The sequence below is a fragment of the Adelges cooleyi genome, unplaced genomic scaffold, assembly GCF_023614345.1.
Source record: "Adelges cooleyi isolate 19-005CV unplaced genomic scaffold, UGA_ACOO_1.1 ACOO_flye_CR_arks_rails_tigmint_CR_PRNA_307, whole genome shotgun sequence".
Lineage (NCBI taxonomy): Eukaryota > Metazoa > Arthropoda > Insecta > Hemiptera > Adelgidae > Adelges > Adelges cooleyi.
Window position 1 is genome coordinate 1,909,514 of NW_026095978.1, and position 24,766 is coordinate 1,934,279.

At 35.6% G+C, this 24,766-nt stretch overlaps 1 protein-coding gene across 1 annotated transcript; it reads left to right on the forward strand.

The window, feature by feature from the left end:
* On the forward strand, positions 1-24,401 carry LOC126839758 (dynein axonemal heavy chain 1-like). The gene is made up of 52 exons (XM_050575164.1): positions 1-112; positions 193-305; positions 1,462-2,045; positions 2,955-3,030; positions 4,691-4,858; positions 5,564-5,779; positions 5,846-6,105; positions 6,463-6,832; positions 6,918-7,265; positions 7,482-7,689; positions 7,766-7,894; positions 7,958-8,327; positions 8,405-8,537; positions 8,900-9,127; positions 9,197-9,514; positions 9,585-9,748; positions 9,830-10,037; positions 10,593-10,690; positions 10,749-10,862; positions 10,930-11,185; positions 11,245-11,407; positions 11,477-11,587; positions 11,672-11,763; positions 12,064-12,218; positions 12,296-12,614; positions 12,679-13,055; positions 13,142-13,260; positions 13,319-13,687; positions 13,766-13,926; positions 13,994-14,209; positions 14,285-14,515; positions 14,633-14,795; positions 14,874-15,043; positions 15,521-15,729; positions 15,799-15,901; positions 15,965-16,093; positions 16,179-16,430; positions 16,541-16,646; positions 17,309-17,652; positions 17,705-18,043; positions 18,117-18,434; positions 18,524-18,603; positions 18,946-19,408; positions 19,471-19,666; positions 19,750-19,943; positions 20,033-20,187; positions 21,082-21,337; positions 21,396-21,506; positions 21,569-22,281; positions 22,845-23,215; positions 23,335-23,646; positions 24,187-24,401. The coding sequence occupies exons 1-52, from the start codon at positions 1-3 to the stop codon at positions 24,399-24,401; spliced, it is 11,985 nt and encodes a 3,994-aa protein (XP_050431121.1).
* The last annotated feature ends 365 nt before the right edge of the window (positions 24,402-24,766 follow it).

The window sequence follows — 24,766 nt, forward strand, 5'->3', positions numbered from 1 at the left end:
ATGAGTGATAAAAGTGACGAAACACCAAATTGTGCTTTAAAAGGCTACTACGGTAACAAATTAATTAAAACTAATAGTTATATTGAAAATCGATTATCGTCTCACAGGATAGGTAAGATTTTTTGGTGACCGTAATTATTACTTCTTCATTTTTTTTGTTATAAAATAAACATTAAAGGAACATTTGTTTAGGAAATTGCGATGCAAGTCTTATCAGAGCGTTACCGAGAATGCCGAATTTAGCTCCAAAAAGTGTCTTTGGACAAACCGATAAAACTGGACTTTGCAGTTTCGATCATGATGATGTAAGCTTGTCTTTTATAAGTAGCTATATACTCTTATATGATACGTGATTTGACAATTGCAAATAACAATGTTATTGTTAGTAAAAAGTGTCGTTTAAAGTAAAATGAAAAATGTATAACACTTAAACCATGAACTAAATGTTACAATCATAAAATACATTTATTTATTTAAATAATAATTATAGAAAAAATTAACTAAAGCTGTTTTGGCTAATCATTTGTTGTTTATTTTACAATAAAAACACTGTTTACTAATTTCGGGTGATTTTGATTTTTCGAATAGTTTTTTTGTTTTAAGTTGTGTATCTGATACCACGAATGAAAACAATATACCTTGTGTTTTTTGGCTAAATACAAAATAATTTATAAATGTTAATAAATATTTTTTATTAACACATGTTAATACAAATATAAATAATACCTAGTAAATTCCAGTCAGAATATAACACTCGTTTAGAAAAGGCATTTTTTTGTTTTACATAACTTAATTTCATGCTAAATTACGGATACTTTATTTTTTGCAAGTCTCACTATTTTAATAAAGAATTTCTAAAAAAACGGTCCCTTGCTTTTTCAAAAACTCAAGTAGAAAATAATTATCAAGTTTTTTAAAAATTTGATAAAACTGTAGTTACCTCCTCGAAGAGTTATGCATTAATAATTTTAAAATCGATTTAAGTTGTTTTAAATTTCGTATACATAAAAAAAAAATAGTCAAACAATATGAGTCATAATATCAATATCCATTTGAATTGTCTCTAATCTCTTTTTTGTCTTATCAGCTGATCCCTTTTTCTAACAAAAAGTCCTCTCTGATTTGTCAATAGAATATTCTTTGTTAGCTTATGTTACAACTATATACACACAAAAATACAATGTATAGTAAAAAATAATCAAGCCTAAAAGTTTTTACCACTTTTTTCAAGTTTCCAACTAGACTTTGCTAATGACTACTCTTATCCTATCGTACTCCGACATCCCTCTGTCCTTTTTAAACATGCTAAACATTCTTACAAACAAAATATGTATTTTAATAACCGCCCAACCGACTGCGGATTCCGATACTGAATTAGGTTTACCGACTAATTTAAAATTAGCTTTTTTTAAACCGGTTTGCTACACTCAATTGATTCGTACTTTGGCTTTGTGAACGTAGTTGGTGCAGCCGATTTCCAAATCTATATTCAACCCTAAAGTGCAAATGCCCAGCGAAACGCTACCGGGTACGCTGCCGAAAACCATCTATGCGGAACGGTTGAAAAAGTTGTACTCTTCGTTTTCGTTGCCGAATTTGTTGCAAAACGCCGGCGTGACGGCCGATCAATTGGTGTTCACCGACGTCGATCGTGATGGATATTTCAAATTAAAAACCATGAAGAGCGGAAAACTGACGCCGTTGTGGTACCACGACAACACCGAGTTCGACGTGCGCAACTCGGACGAATGGATAAAATTAGCCTATTCCAACGGGATCCAATGGCCGGTGCCTTGTGACGTTTATTTGCCCGGCAAATCCGACAAAAGTGGTGGTCCCGGATGTTACGCGTGGGTCAACGCCAACGCCATTGCCTATGATCCCGCGTCGAGGACATACTCGGTGATGTTGCCACACGAGACCGACAACGTGATCACGAACGTCCCGAGAATCCACGTTTACTTCAAAGGCGAAGACCCGAGGGTGCTCGTGGAGAGAATAAAGAACGCAATCGCTAGACGCGAATGTCGTGAAAAATGTTTGATGTGAGTGTGCCCTAAACAAATATAATACTTACATCCACATGTGACTTACGCACAGAGTTGGGCATTCCGGTAAATTTTCGTTTAAATACAAATTTACTGATATTCATTGTTCGAAGAAATCGAGTGTGTCACACAGAGAAACGAAACTTTTCCAACAAGTACAGGTTTGAGAGCTGATAAGAGATAATCATAGGGAGATGAGCGAAATTAACTGATAGTAGATACTGTTCCAAAAAGCTTTCCCTTATCAGTAATCTATAATTGGATACATATTATCAGTACCTAATCCCATATCATCTTTGTTGTAACGTCCAGCTTAGACCAGCACAATTTTCAATGTTGTTTGTTTATTCGAAAACATTTCGTTGACTCTAAGTGAACTTAAATTAGTATTTGACTGCACTTTGTTTAAGTATCCAATTATTAAAAAAAAAAATACTGTTTACAAAAGATGAATATTTATGTAAGTCCCTAAATAGTCAATATGAGCTATTTTGCTAGACAGAAGTTTATTAATCTAATTTTTAACAACAATGAAATAGTTCTTATTAATGTTGAAAAATAATTTATCAAAATAATAAGTACTACAACAAATTATTTTGTTTTTTTATGTTTTTTATTACGAACTTTGGGTTTTGAAAATAGATTACGCGTGTTAGCTTTATTTTTAAAACATTTTAACTAATCAACATCAACGGATTAAGTGCAACTTACTCTGGAAATATATAATGCTACTTCCACCACCTGATCACTGGTCAAGTCACTTGTGAGTAAGTTTAGTAGGTGGAATGTAATAACTAGATTTAGATGGCATTCAATAATTTTTTATTAATAAAAAATATAAAAAATTAATTAATAAATTGTTAATTTGTGTGTTTAATTTTTATTCGTAAAATGTTACTTTGTTAGATATTTAAAACCTAATTATAATAAATTACTCTTTACTGCTATGATAATATTTAAAACACCTATTAGGGAATTTAAGGTAATAAGGTATTTTATATTGCAATTATATTTTGAAAATATTACCGAATAAAATATTGTATTTAAAATAAAATGTATTTTGTTAGATTTGTTTAAAAATTGTTTTTCGTTGAGTTATACCCAACACTGTAGCCAGTTACTTACCTCTAAAAACCAAAACATTAACATTTTTTTTTTCAACTAGATGGTATATGTATGTTGATAAAATGAACGTAGACCACCTTGACGAGGTACCAGAGAAACAATTAATGAATATTATAAAAAAAGTTTTTTCTAATAAGAAATTGCCAATAAGCTTTAAGATGCAGCGTATAGTAAGTGGTGGATGATGATTTAAAATCAATTTGTAATGTATAAACTTAAAAAAAATTAACGTTTGAAAGGTAACTGAAGATATCATGGATTGCTATAGGCGATCGCAGAGTTCGATTATGGTCCAAAATAAGTTTATAAAAAGCGCCGAACAAGATCATCACATAGAACTACCCTGTTTTGATAATGGATGCATAAATAAAAAACTAGGTAATAAATACTAAAACCCTTGTATCTTTGTAATAAAACAATGATCAATTATATTATCAATAGCTGTTACAAGTATAAAGTTTTGCATAATACACAAAATTATGAGGTACATTTTCCAATTAGGTGCACATAAAGGGTGACTACGAAAACACTTTACATTTTCAAAAAGGCAAAATAATATTAATTTTTCAAAACATTTTTTTTTTTATTTATGTAATATAGTTGTTGGTGTATGCCATTTATTTTACGGCAATTTTCGAAAAAAAAATGTTTTTAACTTGATATTATGTTTGTGGATGTAATCCACAAGTGTACGGCAATTTTCTTTGGATGATTTGAAAGCGGCAATTCGTACAGAGGTGGCACTAATCACGAGGGAGACACTAGAACGAGTGTGGAAGAACTTTCTTGAAAGAATTGAAAATTGCCTCATGGAAGACGGACATCATCTTCCTGGACTCATTTTTACTACTTAAAGTAAATGGCATACACCCACAAACATTCTACATAAGTTAAAAAAAATGTTTTTTGAAAAATTTATATTATTTCGCCTTTTTGAAAATTTAAAGTGTTTTCGTGATCACCCTGTATTTTAATTAACATTAAAATTGATGAATAGAAATACATATTGAAATTTCGAGACGTGAGTTAAAATTATGCTGTTGAGACCATATTATAGGTCATTATGTTTTTTAAATTTACCAAATTTCACAGCACGAACAAATAAAGTGATGCACACTTATACGGAAACAAGCGTACAGTTCTTCAGAGAGACCTTGTTGGTTTTACCAGAAGTCTTTTTGGCAGAATGGCTATCTAATTTAGAATGTTTGCTAATGAAACATAAACGGTTTTTTATGACGAAATTTTCGAAAGTAGTAACGCTTAAGGAGTTCGAAGAATTACAGTCGACGTATTTTGTAGAGGTATTATCCAAAATTATTATAAAAACGCAACAAAAAATGTTTAAACATCGTATAAGATACTTAAATATTAATTTGAAAATTGTCATTATATGGAAAAATATTTTGAGCTCTTGATTTCCACCTCGATTCATTTGACAGATTATAAGCAAACAGTTTGTTTAAAATACAAAAATTAACCAAATATCGTTGTTGATGGTGTTTTCTTACATGTAGACTATCAATTGGCTAAAGGATTTTTGGGTAAGAGGAGTTGTCAGCAAATGTAGTTTTGCTTTTTCCGATGTCAAAAGCGGATGGTTTGATATTTCTCAAACGAGTTTCGACGTTTACAATGGTTCGAAACTGAAAAAATTAATGAGACTGCTTCAATTTCTAATGCAAGTATGTAATTTACGATAAAATGTTCACGGTAAGTGGTAAAAAGCTTGATTTTTCTCAAGTTATTATTTTTGAAATATTAGTGTTGTTTACATAATTATGTGCATTAATACACAATTGTAAAATTATAAAACTTAGAATATGCTGTATTGCTTTTTCGATGAAAGTCTTACAGCCTTTTTACCTATTAAAAACAGATCTATTATTATAAGAAACTAACCAGAGCTTTGATTGTTATTATTATTTCAATCATTATCTGTTTATAATTTAATTACCTACTCTGCTTCCTAACTGGTCTTATATACATTTTATTTTCTGAATTTCCAATCTTTCAATATTTACTTTTATCACTTTATACAGCTATTTTTTAGTCAATTTATTTCCTCTTCGATAAATCTACTTCTCCTTCTTTTGACATTACTAAACAATCTCAATGTTATTCTCATTTAATTTTTCCATCACTTAAATTTCTTTTTCATCGATTTTATTCCATTTCACTTCCATACTTCACCGATGGCCGAACTACACCTCTCACTCTAAACATGGTACATATTGGTCACCTAAGAGGTGAACTCTTCTATTGACACATTCTCCTATATGTCCACTTATGTTCTTCGATTCCTACACAACTCCATTCCGTTGCACAACTGATCTTAAATACAAACATTTCTCAATTTTATTTACTCCTGTTGTACTGATCGTTTCCAGAGCTACTTGCGGGAAATCGTGTTGAAATCGGCCACGAGTTATGCACGTTTAATCGAACAACCGTGTGTAAAAATTAAAGGGATAAGCGATGATTTCATCTGGGGAAGCGATTTAATTAACTCGCCGTTCGATTGGAAAGGTGATCCGATATTTTATCTGTTAATAAACATGAACGAGAACGAACCGTTCTATTCGACCGATCCGGACAGATTTGAGGTATGTATTTTCCAAATAGAACTTCGTGTTTGTACATAATTATGTGATTTGAATTTGAATTTACAGCCAATCGTTGTAAATATGTTCAGAACCGGAATAATCCAAAGTCACAACGTGCCGTTGTTTTACCCAATTTTGCTGCCTAAAATAACGTTCTTCAACAAACCCAATTTAACGTCAATTGGTCTGCTGGAAAAAGAAATTGCAAAACAACAGAAAAAAATTGAAACGTGTATACGTTCGGCTATAATTCCGTTAAAAGCGTATTGTAAAGAATTCTCCGTTTACTTGCCATTATTCAACACCAACGTCGATTCGTATGTTCAGTAAGTAAAAATAAAAACACCATATTTTAGATCACATGTTACACTGTTTTACGAGTAGTAGGTTTAGCTTTGATGCCTAGCTGATAAGGCATTGTTTTTACAGTAATTATTTACTTGTTTCCTTTATGTAACAAGTCTATAAAACAATAGATTATTTGCATAAGATAAACAAGAAATGCCAAAAAATATTACATATTTTCAACTTAAAACAAATAATCATTAAATAAATGCGTTTATTTGAAAGTGATTTTGTCACTTTAAGTTATAACAACCACTGTAGGCCTGACATCCGCCACTATGACCCCAACAAATTTTATTGGCTTTTTGTTTGAAATAATAGCTTGCGAAACGTTATAGGAAATTTTTCGACGGTAGTCCGTTTCCCAGTCAAGTGAAAGAGGAGGTACAAATGCATTTGAAGATGAAAGCAAATATCAAGAAAGTACTTCCATCGAATATAGCTATAGGTCCGTTTTTTATAAATGTCGAGTCGTTAAAACAAATATTGATGGATAAATGTAGACAATTGGCTAACTCGATAATGAAAAAGTACGCCGCTATGACGACGGAAAAATTGGAAATATGCAGCGAAGAGTATAAAGGCATATTTCTAAGGCTTGGCGACAATCCAGTATCCATCGAACAAGTATTCGAAATAAAAGAATGGATCGAGACGATACCGTTTTTGGTGAAAACCCAATCCGACATTGTGCAACGATTAGTGATGGTAATTACTACAAGAGTTCGGTTAAGACTGAGCCAGTACCTTCAGTTAGCGTTTCGTTGTACTCAAAAGACTTATTGCATCTTAGGAAATTGAAATATTAGATGCGTTTTGGTGGGTTCTAGACAAAGAACAATCCGACATCAAATGGGAAGCTATAATTTTTCCATACAATCTCGAAGCCAAGATCGAGGAGACCCTACAAAACTTAGCTCTAGAAACTGAGAAATTCGAAAAAATACAATTCGAAGACGAGCTGACATTACAAAATAAAGTGGAGTACATCACCGGCAATATACTAAAACTGACGCTCGAGGACAGCTTGTCGAGAGTTTTCGAGGTCGCCGTGGACGTTGCCAAAAATTGGAGTATGATCAAAGAACTTCAAAAGTTTGGTCAAACTCTAAACCAGAGGCAGAGACTTTTCGGTCATCAAGTGAGTATTCGCTTTGACCGTATTGTGCTTGTCCGTATATGTTAAATGTATACTATCGAAACGAAACAGTTCTTGACTAATTATTACACTGTACAAGACAATTTTGAACGAACCAAATTACATAAGTTTTATTTTTTTTCGGATTCAAATACGTCTTATTTTTCAAATTTTTTTAGTCAACTTAAGTCGATTAAACCAATGTGTGTTTCTTTACAGGTTACACCATTCGACAACGTTAGAAAATTGGTCAAAGAATTCGAACCGTATCGAGATTTATGGATAAACGCAGCAGATTTTCTTAAAATGCAAACTGCGTGGACACAAAATCCTTTATCGAATATCGTCGGTGATAGTATAGAACCTATGTGGAGCGATTTCCTAAAGGTTATAACTAAATGCACAAAACTGTTTGCTGAAATTCCAGGTGCGCCAAGAGATACAAGATATTATTCACCTTGTATAGTTTTTACTTCTAAAAGCGACGGTCTATCATTTTTTAGGCGCCCTGAGCGTTGCTAATGAAATTAAAGAAAAAATTGAAGATTTCAAACCAAAAGTGCAATTATTAAAAGACGTGTTAAACCCCGGAATGAAACAAAGGCACTGGGACGCGTTTGCCCAACAAACCGGTTGGTGTCTAACCGTAACAGTATATAAACTTGTAGGTGTTTTTCTAACGTTATGATTGATAGGAGTCGAAATTTCAATGTCTCCATTATTGAATTTCGACAAATGTTGGACCTTGGGGGTTGGAGAGTTCAGTGAAGAGTTAAAGCAGATTTCCGACAACGCTTCAAAGGAGTTCACCATCGAAGGAGCTTTGGAAAAAATGAAAAAAGAATGGGAACACGTTAAGTTACAGATGCAATTGTACAAAGATACGGGCACGCACATCATAAAAATATCCGACGAAGAACTACAAATGCTCGACGACCATATACTGCTTACCCAACAGTTATCGTTTAGTCCGTTCAAAGGAGTGTTTGAAGAGGAGCTGAATAAATGGGAAGAGGATTTACGACTGTCTAGGGAAGTCATCGAAGCTTGGAGCGAATGCCAAAAGTATTGTAACATTTAGTTAATGAATAATTCGATAAGTAATACCGAATTTTTACTTACCGAGACGTATTTGTCCACAGGCAATGGATGTACTTGCAACCAATATTTATTAGTCCGGATATCAAAGAACAGTTACCAGTGGAAGAAAAAAAATTTAGCCGATTTGAACGGACTTGGAAACGAATCATAAAATCGGCAATGGAGAGAGCTTTCGTATGTTAATTACTTTTTTGACAAACATAATTAAAAGGAACGGGAAGAGCCCAATTTTATGCAAATAGTGAATAAATGGCAAAGCCATTTTCTAAGGTGCCTACCAAACCAATTTCAATACATACTTAATTAAATCTAACCTAACTTAACCTGATATGTTTATAAAATGATTTTAGTAAACTCTAAAAATAATAATTGGTTTGGTCGGAATCATTTATAACTTTTTAAATACATATACAATTCTAAACAAACTCGGACTTGCATTATTAGTATGTACAATGATTTTTTTTGTTTTTTAGCTTCAACACGGAGCTGAGAAGGTATTATGATTTTTAATTTATAATTTTTATTAAATATTTTAGCTGATGACTATATGTCCGGATAGAAGATTGCTCGACATTTTGGTCGACGGCAACATCCAGCTGAACATAGTCCAGAAAGGACTTGCAGATTATTTGGAAACGAAAAGATCTGTTTTTCCGAGATTTTATTTTCTCAGCGACGATGAACTATTAGAAATACTGTCTCACGCCAAAAACCCGCTAGCAGTCCAACCGTTTTTAAAAAAATGTTTCGAAAGTATTTTCAAGGTAAGTACTTGGATATTTCCATATTGAAATTATTAATACTTACATAAACAGGTTTTCGATTATTTATAGCTTGACTTCGAAGCAGATCTAAAAATCATAGCCATGTATTCCGGAGAAGGAGAACGAGTTAAATTAAATCCAGCCATTTACCCGAGAGGTACCGTCGAATATTGGTTGTTAGAAGTCGAGAACACAATGCGAGCAACTCTGAAAGAATCGTTCAGAGGATCTTTGGCCAAAGTGGAAATTACGCCTAGAAATAAATGGGTTTTCGAATGGCCAGGTCAAGTAGTAATAGGTGTATCACAGACTTCTTGGACTGCACACGTCGAGCACGGCATCATGACGAATACCTTGAAAAATTACTACGAAATCATGTTGTCTCAAGTACGATTGTACTTATTAAGTTTCCGTGTACTAAAATTTGTTTTTAATTGTTTTAATCGTTTTTACATAGTTGACCGGATTAAGAACATTAGTCGTCAGTCCACTAAAACCCTTAGAACGTCAAGTTTTGTCCGCTCTGATAGTTATCGAAGTTCACGCAAGAGACGTGCTGTCGAACTTGGTAACGCTAAAAATTAAAAATGTCAATGATTTTGACTGGATTAGTCAATTGAGGTAATTACTTGTAATTTATTGTGTTAATTTTATGGAATATACTTTGTTAGCCACTAGTATTAACACAAAGAATTGGCATAGATACTACTGGCTGAGTGATATAGGAGAAGTGGTCAGAGCCGTCAACGCTCAGTTTCCGTATGGATTTGAATACCTAGGAAATTCTGATCGTTTGGTTATAACACCATTGACTGATCGCTGTTATCTTACATTAACCGGAGCGTTACATTTAAAATTTGGAGGCGCTCCTGCAGGACCAGCTGGTACAGGAAAAACGGAAACGACCAAAGTATATTATTAGTTATTTATTCAGCCAATATTTCATTAAGTGAAAGTAAAGAGCTTAATTAAGGATAGACGATTTTAGTATTTGTAAAAGTTTATTTTTATTAATCATCGATAATTTTTTTTAATTGTGAACAGAAAGATTCATAATTATTAACGATTGAAAATTTCACTTTTAGTTTTAAATAAAATAATTAGTAATTGAAAATTCAACGTTTTAGCAAAATACAAACTTAAAAGCCTATAACTTTACTTGACTTTAGGCTTATTATTTTGGAAAAATATAGTGGATCCACTTAAATCTATTTATCTTTATGTAAATAAGGCTTTTTATAAGTTACATTGTACATGAGAAAAAGTAGGGCATTGGATTGACTTAGGATTTTTATTGTTCCCGTTACTCATTAGGTGCATTTTTATGATTAATCAAAAGTGAATAGTTAACTCAGTCATAGATAAATAGTTAAGTTCATCTTTAACGAATGAATATTGGAAAAATGTTTCATTTGTGAAAGCTACGTTTTTGAGTTCTGAATTCATTTTTTTCTTCGATTTATAGGATTTAGCTAAAGCGTTGGCGATTCAATGCGTCGTGTTTAATTGTTCAGATCAGTTGGATTTCAGGGCGATGGGTAAATTTTTCAAAGGATTGGCAAGGTAAAATTTCCATCCTGCTATGCATACAAATTTACCTAATTTAACCTATCGTTGTTAGTTCTGGAGCGTGGGCTTGTTTTGATGAATTCAACCGGATAGATATCGAAGTACTTTCCGTCATTGCGCAACAAGTAATGACTATTCAAAAAGCGTTAATGGGCAGATTGGAAAGGTTTGTTGTTGTTGAAAAAACTTCTGCCCTAAGAATAAAACGTCTATTTGATTATATTTTTTTGTAGATTCATGTTTGAAGGAGTGGAGATTTCGCTAAGACAATCGTGTTCCGTGTTCATAACAATGAATCCAGGATATGCAGGAAGAACTGAACTGCCCGATAACCTGAAGGCACTGTTTCGTCCTGTCGCGATGATGGTACCGGATTATACGTTGATCGCTGAAATATACCTGTTTTCGTATGGATTCAACGACGCCAAACAATTAGGCGGTAAAATCACAACAACGTTTAAGCTCAGCTCTGAACAACTCAGCAGTCAAGTGAGTGACGACGAACACATAAAATGTACCTGTTAGTTTAATTAAATTGTACGGTACAGGATCATTACGACTTTGGTATGCGTGCTGTGAAAACGGTGATAATCGTTGCTGGAAATTTAAAAAGAGTTAACCCCGACATGAACGAGCAGCAAATCGTTCTCAGAGCTTTGAGAGATGTAAACGTACCGAAATTTTTGAAAGACGATCTTAAGTTGTTCAACGGTACCGTATGGTATAATATTGAAAGTTCACTTGACTGAAAATAAATATATTTTTTCTCTTTCGTTTAAGGTATTGCGTCTGATCTATTTCCACAAATGACACAACAAGGTATCGACTACGGATCTTTAGAAAAATCTATTAGAAATGTTATTTTGAGTTTCGGACTTGAAGATGTCGACGGTGAGTAAAATCTTTCCCGTCGATAATTATTAACTGTAACGAGTTTACATCATATGTTAATACTGCGAACAAACGGTGTTGTAGATTATGTAAGAAAAGTAATCCAACTGTACGAAACGACAGTAGTAAGGCACGGGTTAATGTTGATCGGGCCAACTGGATCGGGAAAAACAAAGGTCTCTTTAAAAATCAGTATTAGTATTTTTTTTTTTTTTTTGGTACCTTCTTCATTAAATTTAGACGACATGTATCAGAAGTGTACAAGTTTACAACTGCAATTTGAACTAAGTAAATTGAAGTCAAAATTGAATCTGTAGAAATACAGTAGCTACATTTAGATTTACAATAATGATTCAACTTTGACTTCAATTAATTTGGTTGTTGCATGTCTACTGGTTCACTTCTGATAAATGCCATCCAATTGTTCTCTACATCTTCATCAAACTGATATTAGTTCGTTTCGTTTACTTATTTAGTGTTACGAGATATTAAAGGAAGCATTGACTAGTCTTAAAGGAACACCTTCGCCAAGTGGAGCTTTGTACGTGACCGTACATACGTTTGTACTTAATCCAAAATCAATTACAATGGGCCAACTGTACGGAGAATTCGACATGCTCACCCACGAGTGGTAAATTTTTTTGAAATTCTTAATGCAAAATCTTCGGTGTGATGACTAATGTTCGATAATATTGATTTTGTTGTCAGGACTGATGGTATTCTATCGTTTCTGGTTCGCCTAGGCATTTCAGCGGAAGACTCGGACAAGCGTTGGTACGTGTTCGATGGGCCCGTCGATGCGGTATGGATTGAAAACATGAACTCCGTGTTGGACGACAACAAAAAATTATGTCTGAGCAGCGGAGAAATAATGAAAGTCACTGACAATCAGCTGATGGCATTTGAAGTCGAAGATCTGGCAGTCGCTAGTCCGGCCACGGTTTCTCGATGTGGAATGGTTTACTTGGAGCCGGCCGTGTTAGGGCTAAATCCATTTATAAACTGTTGGATAAAAAAGTTGCCAAAAGTATGTACGACGATTTTTTATTTTATTTTTTTTTTTTCCTAACAATATGCTATCGTATTTTCAGCCGGCATTACATCTAAAAGACGATATTCTAAAGCTAATAGACTTCTACGTGATCCCTGCGATAGAACTCAACCGTCAGAAGCTCAGAGAGATAATTACATCCGTTCAATCGGCGTTGCTTATGTCATGTTTGAACATGATTACTATCATGTTGAGACCCGTATCCAACGCTGACGGCAAACCAGTGCCTCCAGCACCGATTTTGGCGTTGATGCCAAATTTATTACCGTGCTGGGTAGTTTTTGCTGTCATTTGGAGTATAGGAGCCACATGTGATCAAAAATCTCGTTTGGTCTTTTCCAGTTGGCTAAGGAAACGGATGATTGCCGGCGAACATCCGTATAAATTCCCCAACGAAGGAGTGGTACACGATTATAAGTTTGTCGCTCGAGTTTTTTTAAGACGTACCTCGTAGGTATTCTCTATTTATTTTCAACATGCGTGTGTGTTTTTATTTATTCAAGATTACACGACGGTGGATTCACGATGCCGACCGATGACGGAGAACCATCTGCTCCGAAATGGATTAACTGGATGACTAATGTCGAAAAATTTGAATTCACCGAAGAAACCACTTATTCGGGTAAAGTAGCCTTTGATCAATAACGAACACTAAAAATATATTATTTTAATTCCAATAGAAATCGAAATACCGACAATAGACAACGTTCGATCATCATTTATAATAGAAATGCTATTGACAACTGACCATAACGTCTTGAACATTGGTCCTACTGGTACAGGCAAAACACTGACCATCATGTCTAAGCTCTCGCGAAACATGCCCAAAAAATATCTGGCGGACTTTTTGAATTTTTCTGCACGCACGTCAGCCAATCAAACTCAAGACGTCATTGATTCAAAGCTCGACAGACGAAAAAAAGGGGTGTTTGGACCTCCGATATTAAAAAGACTTATACTATTCATAGATGACTTTAATATGCCAGCACTCGAAACGTACGGAGCTCAACCGCCCATCGAGCTCATTAGACAGTGGATGGACTTTGGTGGTGAGCGATTACTTCCAAGTTATAATTATTAGCGTATATCAAACTACCGCGTCCAGTACTAACTTGAACTATTTTCAGGGTGGTATGACAGAAGAAATATTGGCGAGTGGAAAACAATAATTGATGTGAACTTCATCGCAGCCATGGGGCCGCCCGGAGGAGGCCGTAATAACATAACACCAAGACTTCTAAGGCATTTCCATTATTTAGCCTTTACGGAAATGGAAGAAAGCAGTCAAGTGAGAGCGTAGATGATTTTAGTTGATCACGTTTACATTTGATTATATTTAGTTTTATGATTATTAGTCGAACATTTTTGGTCAAATTATACAATCGTGGACGAAAAGAAACGACAATTTAAACACATTATGGAAGCCAATCCTTCAAATGTCATTGGACGTTTATAAAACAATTTCATCCGACTTGTTACCAACACCGGCAAAAACCCATTACACGTTTAACTTAAGAGACTTAAGCAAAGTATTCCAAGGGATCTTGATGTCGAATCCTGACGTGATTGCCGTGAGTTTCGATAATGAATCTCGATGATTTCCGCTTGCATTAACTGTTTATGCAACTTACTAATACTACTTTTAGACTCGAGAAGAATTGATAAGGCTTTGGTACCATGAAAATTGTCGTGTGTATCAAGATAGGTTGATCAACGACGAAGACAGAAATTGGTTTGTCAAGTTGCTGCACAACAAAATCACTGATAAATTTGGAAACGATTTTGTGTCACTGGTCACTGATCAAATAATATTTTGTGATTTTATGGACCAGTCCTTAGGAATTAAATCGTACCAAAGAGTCACGAATTTTACAGAGGTAAAATTTCTAACAAAAATATTAACGAATATTTACAAACATTTTGATCTCATTATCATTTAGTCTTATTTCCTACACTATTGCTTCTTCCTATTTCCTGCTTCTATTTTATTTCAGCTTTTAAATGTGATCCATAGCCAATTAGAAGAATACAATTTCCAAACTACGTCGATACTCAATTTAGTTCTTTTCGTGGACGCCGTGGCTCATATTTGTAGAGTATCTCGCATAATTAGACAACAGCACGGTAACGCACTGTTATTAGGAATGGGCGGTTCAGGTAAGAAGATAAATTTCGATAGTAAATTAAAATATTATAGTAAAATGCATTAATGTTAAAACATCATCAACGGTACAGGCCGTCAAAGTTTAACGAAACTTGCTACGTTTATTGCAAAACTTCACATCTTTCAAATACAGCTAACGAAAACCTACGGAAATATCGAGTTTAGAGATGACATAAAGATATTAATGCTCAGAGCCGGATTATACAGAGTAGAAAGTGTATTTTTGTTTAGCGACACGCAAGTGAGTGTTTTAAATAGATTTATAACACACATTCAAGGCTAGTATACATTTTATCTATAAGTGTTACACCCAATAAACTTGCTTCTTATATTATATTAATTAGCATTGTCTACTAATTTTGGACAAAGCACTTCCAAAACATAAGCTTGTATACGAGGTTATAAAATATTTTTGTCAAATGGGTTTCCTCACAATTGTCATTCATTCATTACATGCCCCTTTCCCATAATTCTCAATAACATGTCTAATCACCTTTATTAATCCTTTTTCGTCTTCTCTGCTACAAAAATATGTTCTTATGCTTTTAGTATACTCGTCCTAGTTACCCTACACAATCGCTTTCACATTACTATCTCTGTGACACTCGTTTTCAGTTCTAGTTGCTTATATCCTGACAATATTCCAATACCACACCAAAATTTCTGTTAGTAATCTCCACTTTGTCATTCCACACTTTATCCTAATCACTTTTTACAGATTAAGTCCGAATCGTTTTTAGAAGATATCAATAACATGTTGAGCTCCGGTGACGTTCCCAATATTTATCAAGGAGACGAATTGGATAAAATTATGCAAAACATGAAAGGTCCGGCCACCGAGATAGGGTTGCTGCCCACTAAATCTAACCTGTTTAGCTTGTATTTAAAACAAGTCAAAAATAATCTACACTGTGTCCTTACAATGAGGTGAACATTGTATTATAATAAAATTCATAAAAAACACATTTCTGAATATGCTCTATGAATTTTTTTCAGCCCTTTAGGTGAAGTTTTCCGAGCTCGAGTACGCCAGTTTCCCGCTCTGGTCAACAACTGCACTATTGATTGGTTCAGCGATTGGCCAGAAAGTGCACTAAAAGTAAACATTTTATTTATTAAACAAATATTAACATAACATTTAACAAACTAATGAAATTATCAGAGTGTCGCACATCACTTTTTATCCGAAGTCGATGACTTGAAAAAAAGTCCAAAACTATTCGATGGTGTAGTAGATATATTTCAATACATGCAACAGAGTGTAATGGACGAGAGTATTTTGTATCTACAAGTATGCACTATTAATATTATTTTTGTTTTAATTGATTAATTAGAGGCAAAAAAATATGTATATACGTACATATATTTTACATTAGGAATTAAACAGGCACATATACGTAACGCCCACTTCGTATCTGGAACTTCTTAGATGCTACATAGACATGCTGCAAGAGAAGAAACAAGAAATCACGGACTCGATGAACAAGCTACAAACCGGGATGGATAAATTGCTCACTACTACTGAAGATATAAAAATTATGCAAATCGAATTAATTGAAATAAAGCCAATTATCGAAGCTTCTCGAGTGGAAGTTGGGAAAATGGTTGTAAACATAGAAGCGGACAGGGTAAGTTAACTCTTTCTGGAAAAATCAGATTTATACAAAAAGACATCATATGTTATTATAAATTCGATGTGAAATATGAAAGAAAAATAAAATGCTTTTTTTTTTACAAGGAAATTGCTGGAGCTAAAAAATTAGAGGTCGCTCAAGTGGAAGAAGTCGCGACCAGAATAGCAGAAGAAACCCAAGAACTGGCCAGGGACGCTCAAAGAGACTTAAGTACGATCTATTCGCAAATCTCAAAAGCTTTTTTACAACATTTATTTATTTTTCTTTTGGTCTTTTTCTATATCTTTCTTAGCCTTTTTACTATGTAATTTTCCTACCTACTTCCAACTTTATCAATACCATCTTAATCTTTTTCTGGTTATTGATGCAATTTTCGAACTATCTATTATAATACCATTTCTTCACTTTATCTTGACTAGTAATTCCATACATTTATCTCAGCGTTTTCTTGTCAACTCTCAGCTTAGACTTTCATACATCAAATTTTACTAAGTAGTAGCTTACCTTTTACTCTAAACGACTACTTTCTACAACATAACACTTTTGATTCCTCTTTCTACCTAACCCAACTACCCTTTCTACTGTATCTCCACTTATCTAGTTTAATTCTTATAACACATATGTACCTTAATAAAAAATAATATACACCAAGGTGCATCAGCTTGTTCGTGTTATGTTCATCTGTTACTAGAGAAGTAATGAGTATTCTTCTGTTTCGCTACAAACCCTCTTTACAATTTTTGGGACACTTTTATTATTCAGAACTTTCCACAATATCTATTTGGCTCCTAGTCTATAAACACCTTACTTAAATTGTTCATCCTTATTTGTCTAATGAAGTTTATTTCTCATGAAGTATTGCCATTTTACAGACAAAGCACTGCCGATGTTGTTGGCGGCTGAAGAAAGTCTTAAGTCGTTGAACAAAAATGACATATCAGAAGTGAAAGTTCTCAAGAGACCACCGGCTGGCGTGGTCTTGGTGTTAGAGACTATATGTATTATGAAAGATATTAAACCCCTTAAAGTAGCAGGTGGTGCTTTGGGTAAAAAAGTGTTGGATTATTGGGAGCCGAGTCGCAACATGATGGCTGATCCGGCGGCTTTTTTGAATTCGTTACTGAATTACGACAAAGAAAACATGACCGAAGCTCTCATTCAAAAACTGGAACCTTACATCGAGAATCCGAATTTCCGTCCTGAAAAAATTATTACAGTAATCCTCATAAATGAAAAAAAACACAGTTACGATAAAAAATGATTTTCAGGTTTCCAAAGCGTGTACTTCTCTTTGCTCTTGGGTGCACGCTATTTATAAATATTATTTCGTGAACAAAGAAGTCAAACCGAAAAAGGAAGCGTTGGCGGCGGCTAATTTACGACTTAAAGCGGCCGAAGACGAGCTGAACGGAGCTCAAATGCAAATGAAAGAAGTCATGGACGGACTTGAGTTGTTGCAAAAAAACTTAAATGACGCAATGGACAAAAAAAATAAATTAGAAGCAAAAAGCAAGCTTTGCGAGGATCGGATGGATCGAGCTTTGAGACTAATCGATGGCCTCGCTAACGAACGAGAACGTTGGATACAGCTTATAGCCAACTATAAGGTAAACAAATGACATTGAATTTTTATAAATTTGAACACCTAAATACTTTTTTTTTTTACCACGAACTATCAAGGTGTTTTTGGTGAACATCATTGGTGACATATTAATTTGTGCCGGTTCGATCGCATACTTGACGCCATTCACGGACAAGTACAGGAAATCGCTGCAAGACCGTTGGATGGATATGATGGAAGACCGTCAAATACCTCGTTCGGCGAACAGTAATATTATTTCTATACTGGGAGAACCCGTCACCATCAGACATTGGCAGATGGCTGGTTTGCCCAGAGATGATTTTAGCGTGGAAAACGCCATTTTAATGTTCAACTCCAAACGGTGGCCGCTCATAATCGACCCACAAGGACAGGCGAATAAATGGATTAAAAATTTAGTAAGCTCATTTGTATATAGAATTTTATGATTCTATAATAGCTGTCTTAATTCTCAACATTATTTCTAAATACAAATAAAACTGTTTAGGGCAAAACCCTGATGAACGGTATATCGGTGTGCAAGCTCTCCGATAAAAGTCTATTGCAAGAACTGCAGACCGCAGTGAGGTAATAACCCAGCTCGTCGTTACGTTTGAAACAATATAAGCACCGGGAATCCTAGCGATATCCCCAAGGACTCCTATACAGGATTGACAAATAGTAAATACCCAATAATATAAACTCAATAATCGTCATGCAGACTTTCTGCACATAGAATTGCTTTAAGAGGGCCCAACATAAGTTATCTTTTCTATTCAAGTATTTCACGAAAAAATCCAAGAACTGTAGGAATAAAGTCTTTTTTTACAAAATCCCTATTCAGGCAAATAACCCTATAAGACTTCCGGTGTTGATAGGAAAAACAAAACACTTTTTAGTTGTCTACATACAAATTTCCCGAACGTTTAGGAGTGGCAAAACGTGTTTAATCGAAAACATTGGCACCGAATTGGATCCTGCGATGGATTCACTGTTCTCGAGATCGGTCTTTATACAGGGCGGTGTCCAAGTCATTAAGATCGGCGAATCCATAGTACCGTACCACAAAGACTTCCAACTGTTCATAACCACTAAATTGCCGAACCCTCATTACTTGCCTGAAGTTTCGGTAAAAGTCATAATCGTCAACTTCACTCTGGTGGCCAGTGGTCTGTTGGACCAACTTTTGGCTATCGTCGTCATGCAGGAGAGACCGGACCTGGAAGAAATGAGATCGGCCATTGTGGTCGGAGTCGCTCAGATGAAATCCGAGCTTAAGGAAACGCAGGATAGGATATTAAAGAGGTTAACGGCCGCCGAAGGGTCTCCAGTAGACGACCTTGGACTGATAATGATGTTGGAGTCTTCCAAGTTGAAAAGCGACGAAATTATGGTAAACATAAATCAATATATATGCAAATAACGAACGTTTCCAATATTGTCTTCGGTATTTAGCAAAAAGTTAGAGCGGCCGAAAAAACCCAAATCGATATCGACGAAACGCGTGCCTTATATATCCCGGTTGCAAATCGAGGTCAACTACTCTACTTTTGTTTAGCCGAACTTCCCGTGGTGGACCCAATGTACCAATACTCGTTGAATTGGTTCATAGGACTTTTCATATCCAGCATTCAAGAAACTGATAAATCAGGTAAACTTTACATTTTTCGACGTCCGCCCACCCAGCAATTTCGGATTCCCAACGCTAATAGCAATAGAATATTTTTGTTATAGAAAATATCGAAGAACGTGTTAGTACTATTAACAACCACTTTACGTTTAATCTTTACTGTAACGTATGCCGATCGCTGTTTGAACGTAACAAAATGCAATTTGCCGTATTATTGTGTGTTCGAATCATGATTGAAGCCGGTACAATAAACTTCAACGAATGGACATTTTTTTTGGCCGGCGGTGCTCCCTTAACGGTATTTAATTTTTGCTAAATACATTTAAGTCTATATTGGTATACCGTAAACTTTTAGTAAAATTTGTTTTCAAATCAAAATATTTGCAGGAAGAACCTAATCCGGCGCCTAGTTGGCTTCCCGATAGAGCGTGGAAAGAGATACAATCGTTGGCTAATTTACCAGTTTTCGTAAAATTTGTAGAGAATTTTGCCGTACAGTCACCTCTGTACAAAAAAATAATCGACTCACCGGAACCACATAGGTTTGTACTAATTCAAATCTCAATAAATACACCATAGATGTGACTATGAGTGATTTTCTCTTATTAGCGGGTTCAGGAGCTCCAGGAATGATATCTTAAGAACCTTTTTAATTTATACAAATGGGGTCGATTAACCTAACCTCAATTCACTATTCGCTAATCTCTGTTCATCATCATTTATTTTTTTGCTTCACACGTGTGTACTTCCATCACTAAATCCATCTACTTTTCTATGTTTCAAAATACTCAAAACATCTTGGTCTAATAATTTATCTTATCATTTCTACTATTGGTGTAATCCCAAAAAACGTCTTTAATTATCTTCCCTAACTCTCTCCAACATAGTCACTTCACACATCAATCTCTTCTTCTTCATTGGCTCCGGCCTTTAAGGCCATGCCGCTAAACACAAATCTTGCCATCTGTCAAGCCTCTCTCCTTTTAATTTATGGTCATATCGTTTTTATATCCTTCTTTACGCAGTCTTTTCACTTTAACCTGGACCTCCCAAAAGGTTTTTTCGTTATAGGATCCTCTTTTATCACATGCTTAACAAGGGATCATTGCTTGTTTCACTACCGTCGTATACAATTACATTTTCACTCTAAATGTTACCCTACTGTAAAGAATCACCTTTGCTGCCTCTTTCAACCTCACTTGACCACAATTTTTTGAACACACGAGACAACCATATGCCTATTTTAATATTAATTTTAGAAAGTGTGTACCCTTAAACATTATTGTGCACGTCATTGCTTTAATGATCATTCAGTTATATTTAGGTTCTGTGAAAAATAAATTTATATAAGCGTTGACTGAATTTTAAAGATTATCACCTGATACCAAATCGCTTGAAAAAAATACTAACATTATGTCTATTGTTGTTATTTTTAGGGAAACTTTACCGCCTCCTTGGGATAAACAGTTTGATTATTTTCAATTTGTAATGATACTAAAGTGCTTGAGACCCGACAAAGTGTTAAACGGATTACAGGACTTTTTGATAAGAAATATCGGAGCACGTTTTGTCGAACCACAATCGTCCGATCTCGGCGAAATGTACAAAGATTCGACGCCGACGGTGCCCCTAATATTTATTCTCTCTGTCGGCACGGATCCGGCCAGCGGGCTGTACAAGTTGGCCGACAAAGTAATTTGTTTTGTCCACCAAAATTTCGACCACCATTGTAAATACGATTTCGTTTTAGATGAAAATGACCAAGCGGTTCTTTTCGATATCGCTAGGTCAGGGCCAAGGACCTCTTGCCGAAAGTCTTTACGACGAGGCCATCACGGCCGGCAATTGGATTTTCTTTCAGGTAATTGTTTTTTTTGTTGGGTAACAAACGACAAGTTTTCATGGCCTGTTTTCGATTTGCAGAACTGTCATTTGTCGCCTAGCTGGATGCCGCGATTGGAGTATCTGGTGGAATCCATATCGCCGGACCATGTGCACAAAGATTTCCGTATCTGGTTGACATCCAGTCCGTCGCCGTCGTTCCCTGTGTCCATATTGCAGAACGGTTCGAAAATGACTATCGAACCACCTCGCGGAGTCAAGGCTAACTTGCTGCGAGCTTTTACCGGACCCATCGCAGAGTACGCGACCTACATGTCGTCCGAAGAGGAGAAGACGAAAAACTTCAAATGGCTCCTATTCTCGTTGTGCTTATTTCACGGCGTGTGCTTGGAACGACGCAAGTTTGGCTCTCTGGGTTTCAACATAGCCTACGAATTCACGGACGGAGACCTGCGGATATGCATCAACCAGCTGTTCATGTTTCTCAACGAGTACGACACCGTTCCTTACGAAGTGCTCAAGTACACCGCGGGCCAGATTAATTACGGCGGCCGAGTCACCGACGACTGGGACAGACGGTGTGTGATGAACGTCTTGCAGGATTTCTACGACCCGGCCGTCCTCAGTACGACACACGCGTTCGACGCTGAAACCTATTACTATCAGCAGTCGCCCGAAGCGGACTACGACGATTACTTGGCTTACATCAAAACGCTGCCCGTCAACGACGACCCGGCACTTTTCGGATTGCACTCCAACGCCGACATCACTTTTGCTCAGTCAGAAACTTACAGGTAAGTACTGCACACCACCACCGAGTAGGAAAAATGCAAGCAAGGCTGGCTCGAAGGCTTTAATCTTGCAAAAAGCTTTGTGCCTCTAGGAACCTCACGTCTGAACCCCTAACCTAACCTTACATTTTTTTTTACCATCAAACCGTCTCTTTTCCCTAGGTCGGTTTAGTTGTCGTTCAAGCCTCACAACCATGGGTGAAAATTGGTCTTATAATAGCCACATACATATTATTTTAGACCTTAAGAACTTCATCAATGTGTAAAACGCTTTTTTGGATTTACTTAATCTAATACTTATTTCCGTTGACCTATTATTATTAGTGCTTACAGTTGTTACCAAATAGAGATTTAAAATCAATAACTTTTTCATAAATTAAACCTTTCCAACTCATTGAGGTCTTCTCTGCTCTTAATGAGTCTCATTATCTTCGTTTTATCAGGTCTGTAAATAATCCACCAAGTATATTTAAATTGTCTACAAAACCTTGAAACATATAAATATCGTATACAGATTGACTGATAACTACATTCGCTGGGTCATAGATAATTTTTATTTTCTACAGAACTCTTGGTATTTTGCTGTCCTTACAACCGCGTACGACGTTGGCTAGTTCTTCAGACGGGGAGGACGTACTAAACAACATGGCACAATCACTTTTGCGAGACATACCAGATCCGTGGCCGTCTCTAGGTTTGATACTAGAAAAATACCCAGTAATGTACGAAGAGTCGTTGAACACAGTGCTCATGCAGGAGCTGGTCAGGTTCAACCGGCTGCTGTCGATAGTCCAGGATACGCTCAAGAGTCTTTTGAAAGCTCTCAAAGGTTTGGTAGTGATGACCGACTCTCTGGAACAAATGATGAAAAGTGTAATGACCAATCAAATACCTTTGATGTGGGCCAAACGAGGGTATCCTTCTCTGAAGCCTTTAGGTAAGCATGTATTGAGTGGGCTCGACAGCTCTTTTTATGCACTGTAGATATCCCATGCAAGAGAAATTGTCGGTGCAACTATAAGGAGAAGTTCAAATCATTTTAACTCCATTTGGCAGGTGCGTGGGTGGTCGATCTGCGAGCTCGCGTGGAGTTCTTGAACAAATGGATCGACAACGGAATCCCATCGAGCTTTTGGATATCCGGATTCTTTTTCCCGCAAGCCTTTCTGACCGGTTGTTTGCAGAACTATGCTCGCAAGAACGTCTTGTCCATCGACGCCATTCAATACTCATTCACGGTGTTGGACAGTGCCCCTGACAAACGACCCGAAAACGGATGTGTGATATACGGTTTGTTTTTGGAAGGCTGCCGGTGGAACGAACAGCTCCGCACATTGGATGAATCCAGGCCTAAAGAACTTTACACGGGTATTTCCGAATTTTATCATTTTTGATTTTACATTCTACAGATGTCACATGTCTTCTGTCTACCAAAATTCAGTAGCCCATAAAATTCATATTTATGATCACATTGTCCGATAGGCTCGATAGCACCGATAACCAGACACGATGAAATGTTTTGAGATAATGATAGACAAGTGGTCAATGTTTACCTATTAAAACACAGTAACAGATACTGGGGGTTTTTATATACTGGTTTTGAAAAATCATAAACAATATACAATAAGATACAACAAAATATGTTGTAACAGATTCTGCTAAAAATATGTTTGAATAATCTAGCAATACAATTTAAATATTTAAATTAGTTACTTTTTTATGTAAATGAGATAACAATTAGGTATAATATACATAAAAAACTTAAAACAATATCTCTCGTGATTTTGTAACTCCTTCGTAACAATATAGTCAGTCTTTCAGTCCTTAGTTGTAGATGTAAAAGTAATTTCTATTAAAAAAATTATTACTTATCGGTGTTAGTTGTGTATTTTTTGTTTTTCTTTGTAGAAATGCCTCCCATTTGGCTGATACCGGAACAAGGTCACAAACTCAAAAGCGGATTTTACGTTTGTCCCATTTACAAAACACTGACCAGAGCCGGTACTCTGTCGACGACTGGCCATTCGACCAATTTCGTGCTGTCAATAGAAGTGCCCAGCAATCAACCGCAGAGCCATTGGGTGAAAAGGGGCGTAGCTCTTATTTGCGCTTTGAATTATTAATTTTTGTACTGTTATCGACACGAGTTTTTTTTTCTATTTTGTTATTTAAAGTTGTATTTGATTTCAATTGATTAAAACAAACAAAAAACATCTCGCAAAGTGTATTTTTAGTGGTGGTACCAAGTTGAAAAAAAAGAAAGAAACCCTTCAAAATTACCAAGCCATATACTAATTTAACTATTATAAATACTGTTGTTAACTATATCAAACGGGTCAAGTTTAAAAAGTTCACCACGATGCCTTCAAATTTAAGAAATAACACCCTAAAAAATGTACAGAGAAAGTGAACGAGGGAACCCAGGCGAAAGGAGAAGCAGAAGGCTAAGGCAAAGGACGACGTATTTCACGATAGTGAAGAGGAGGAC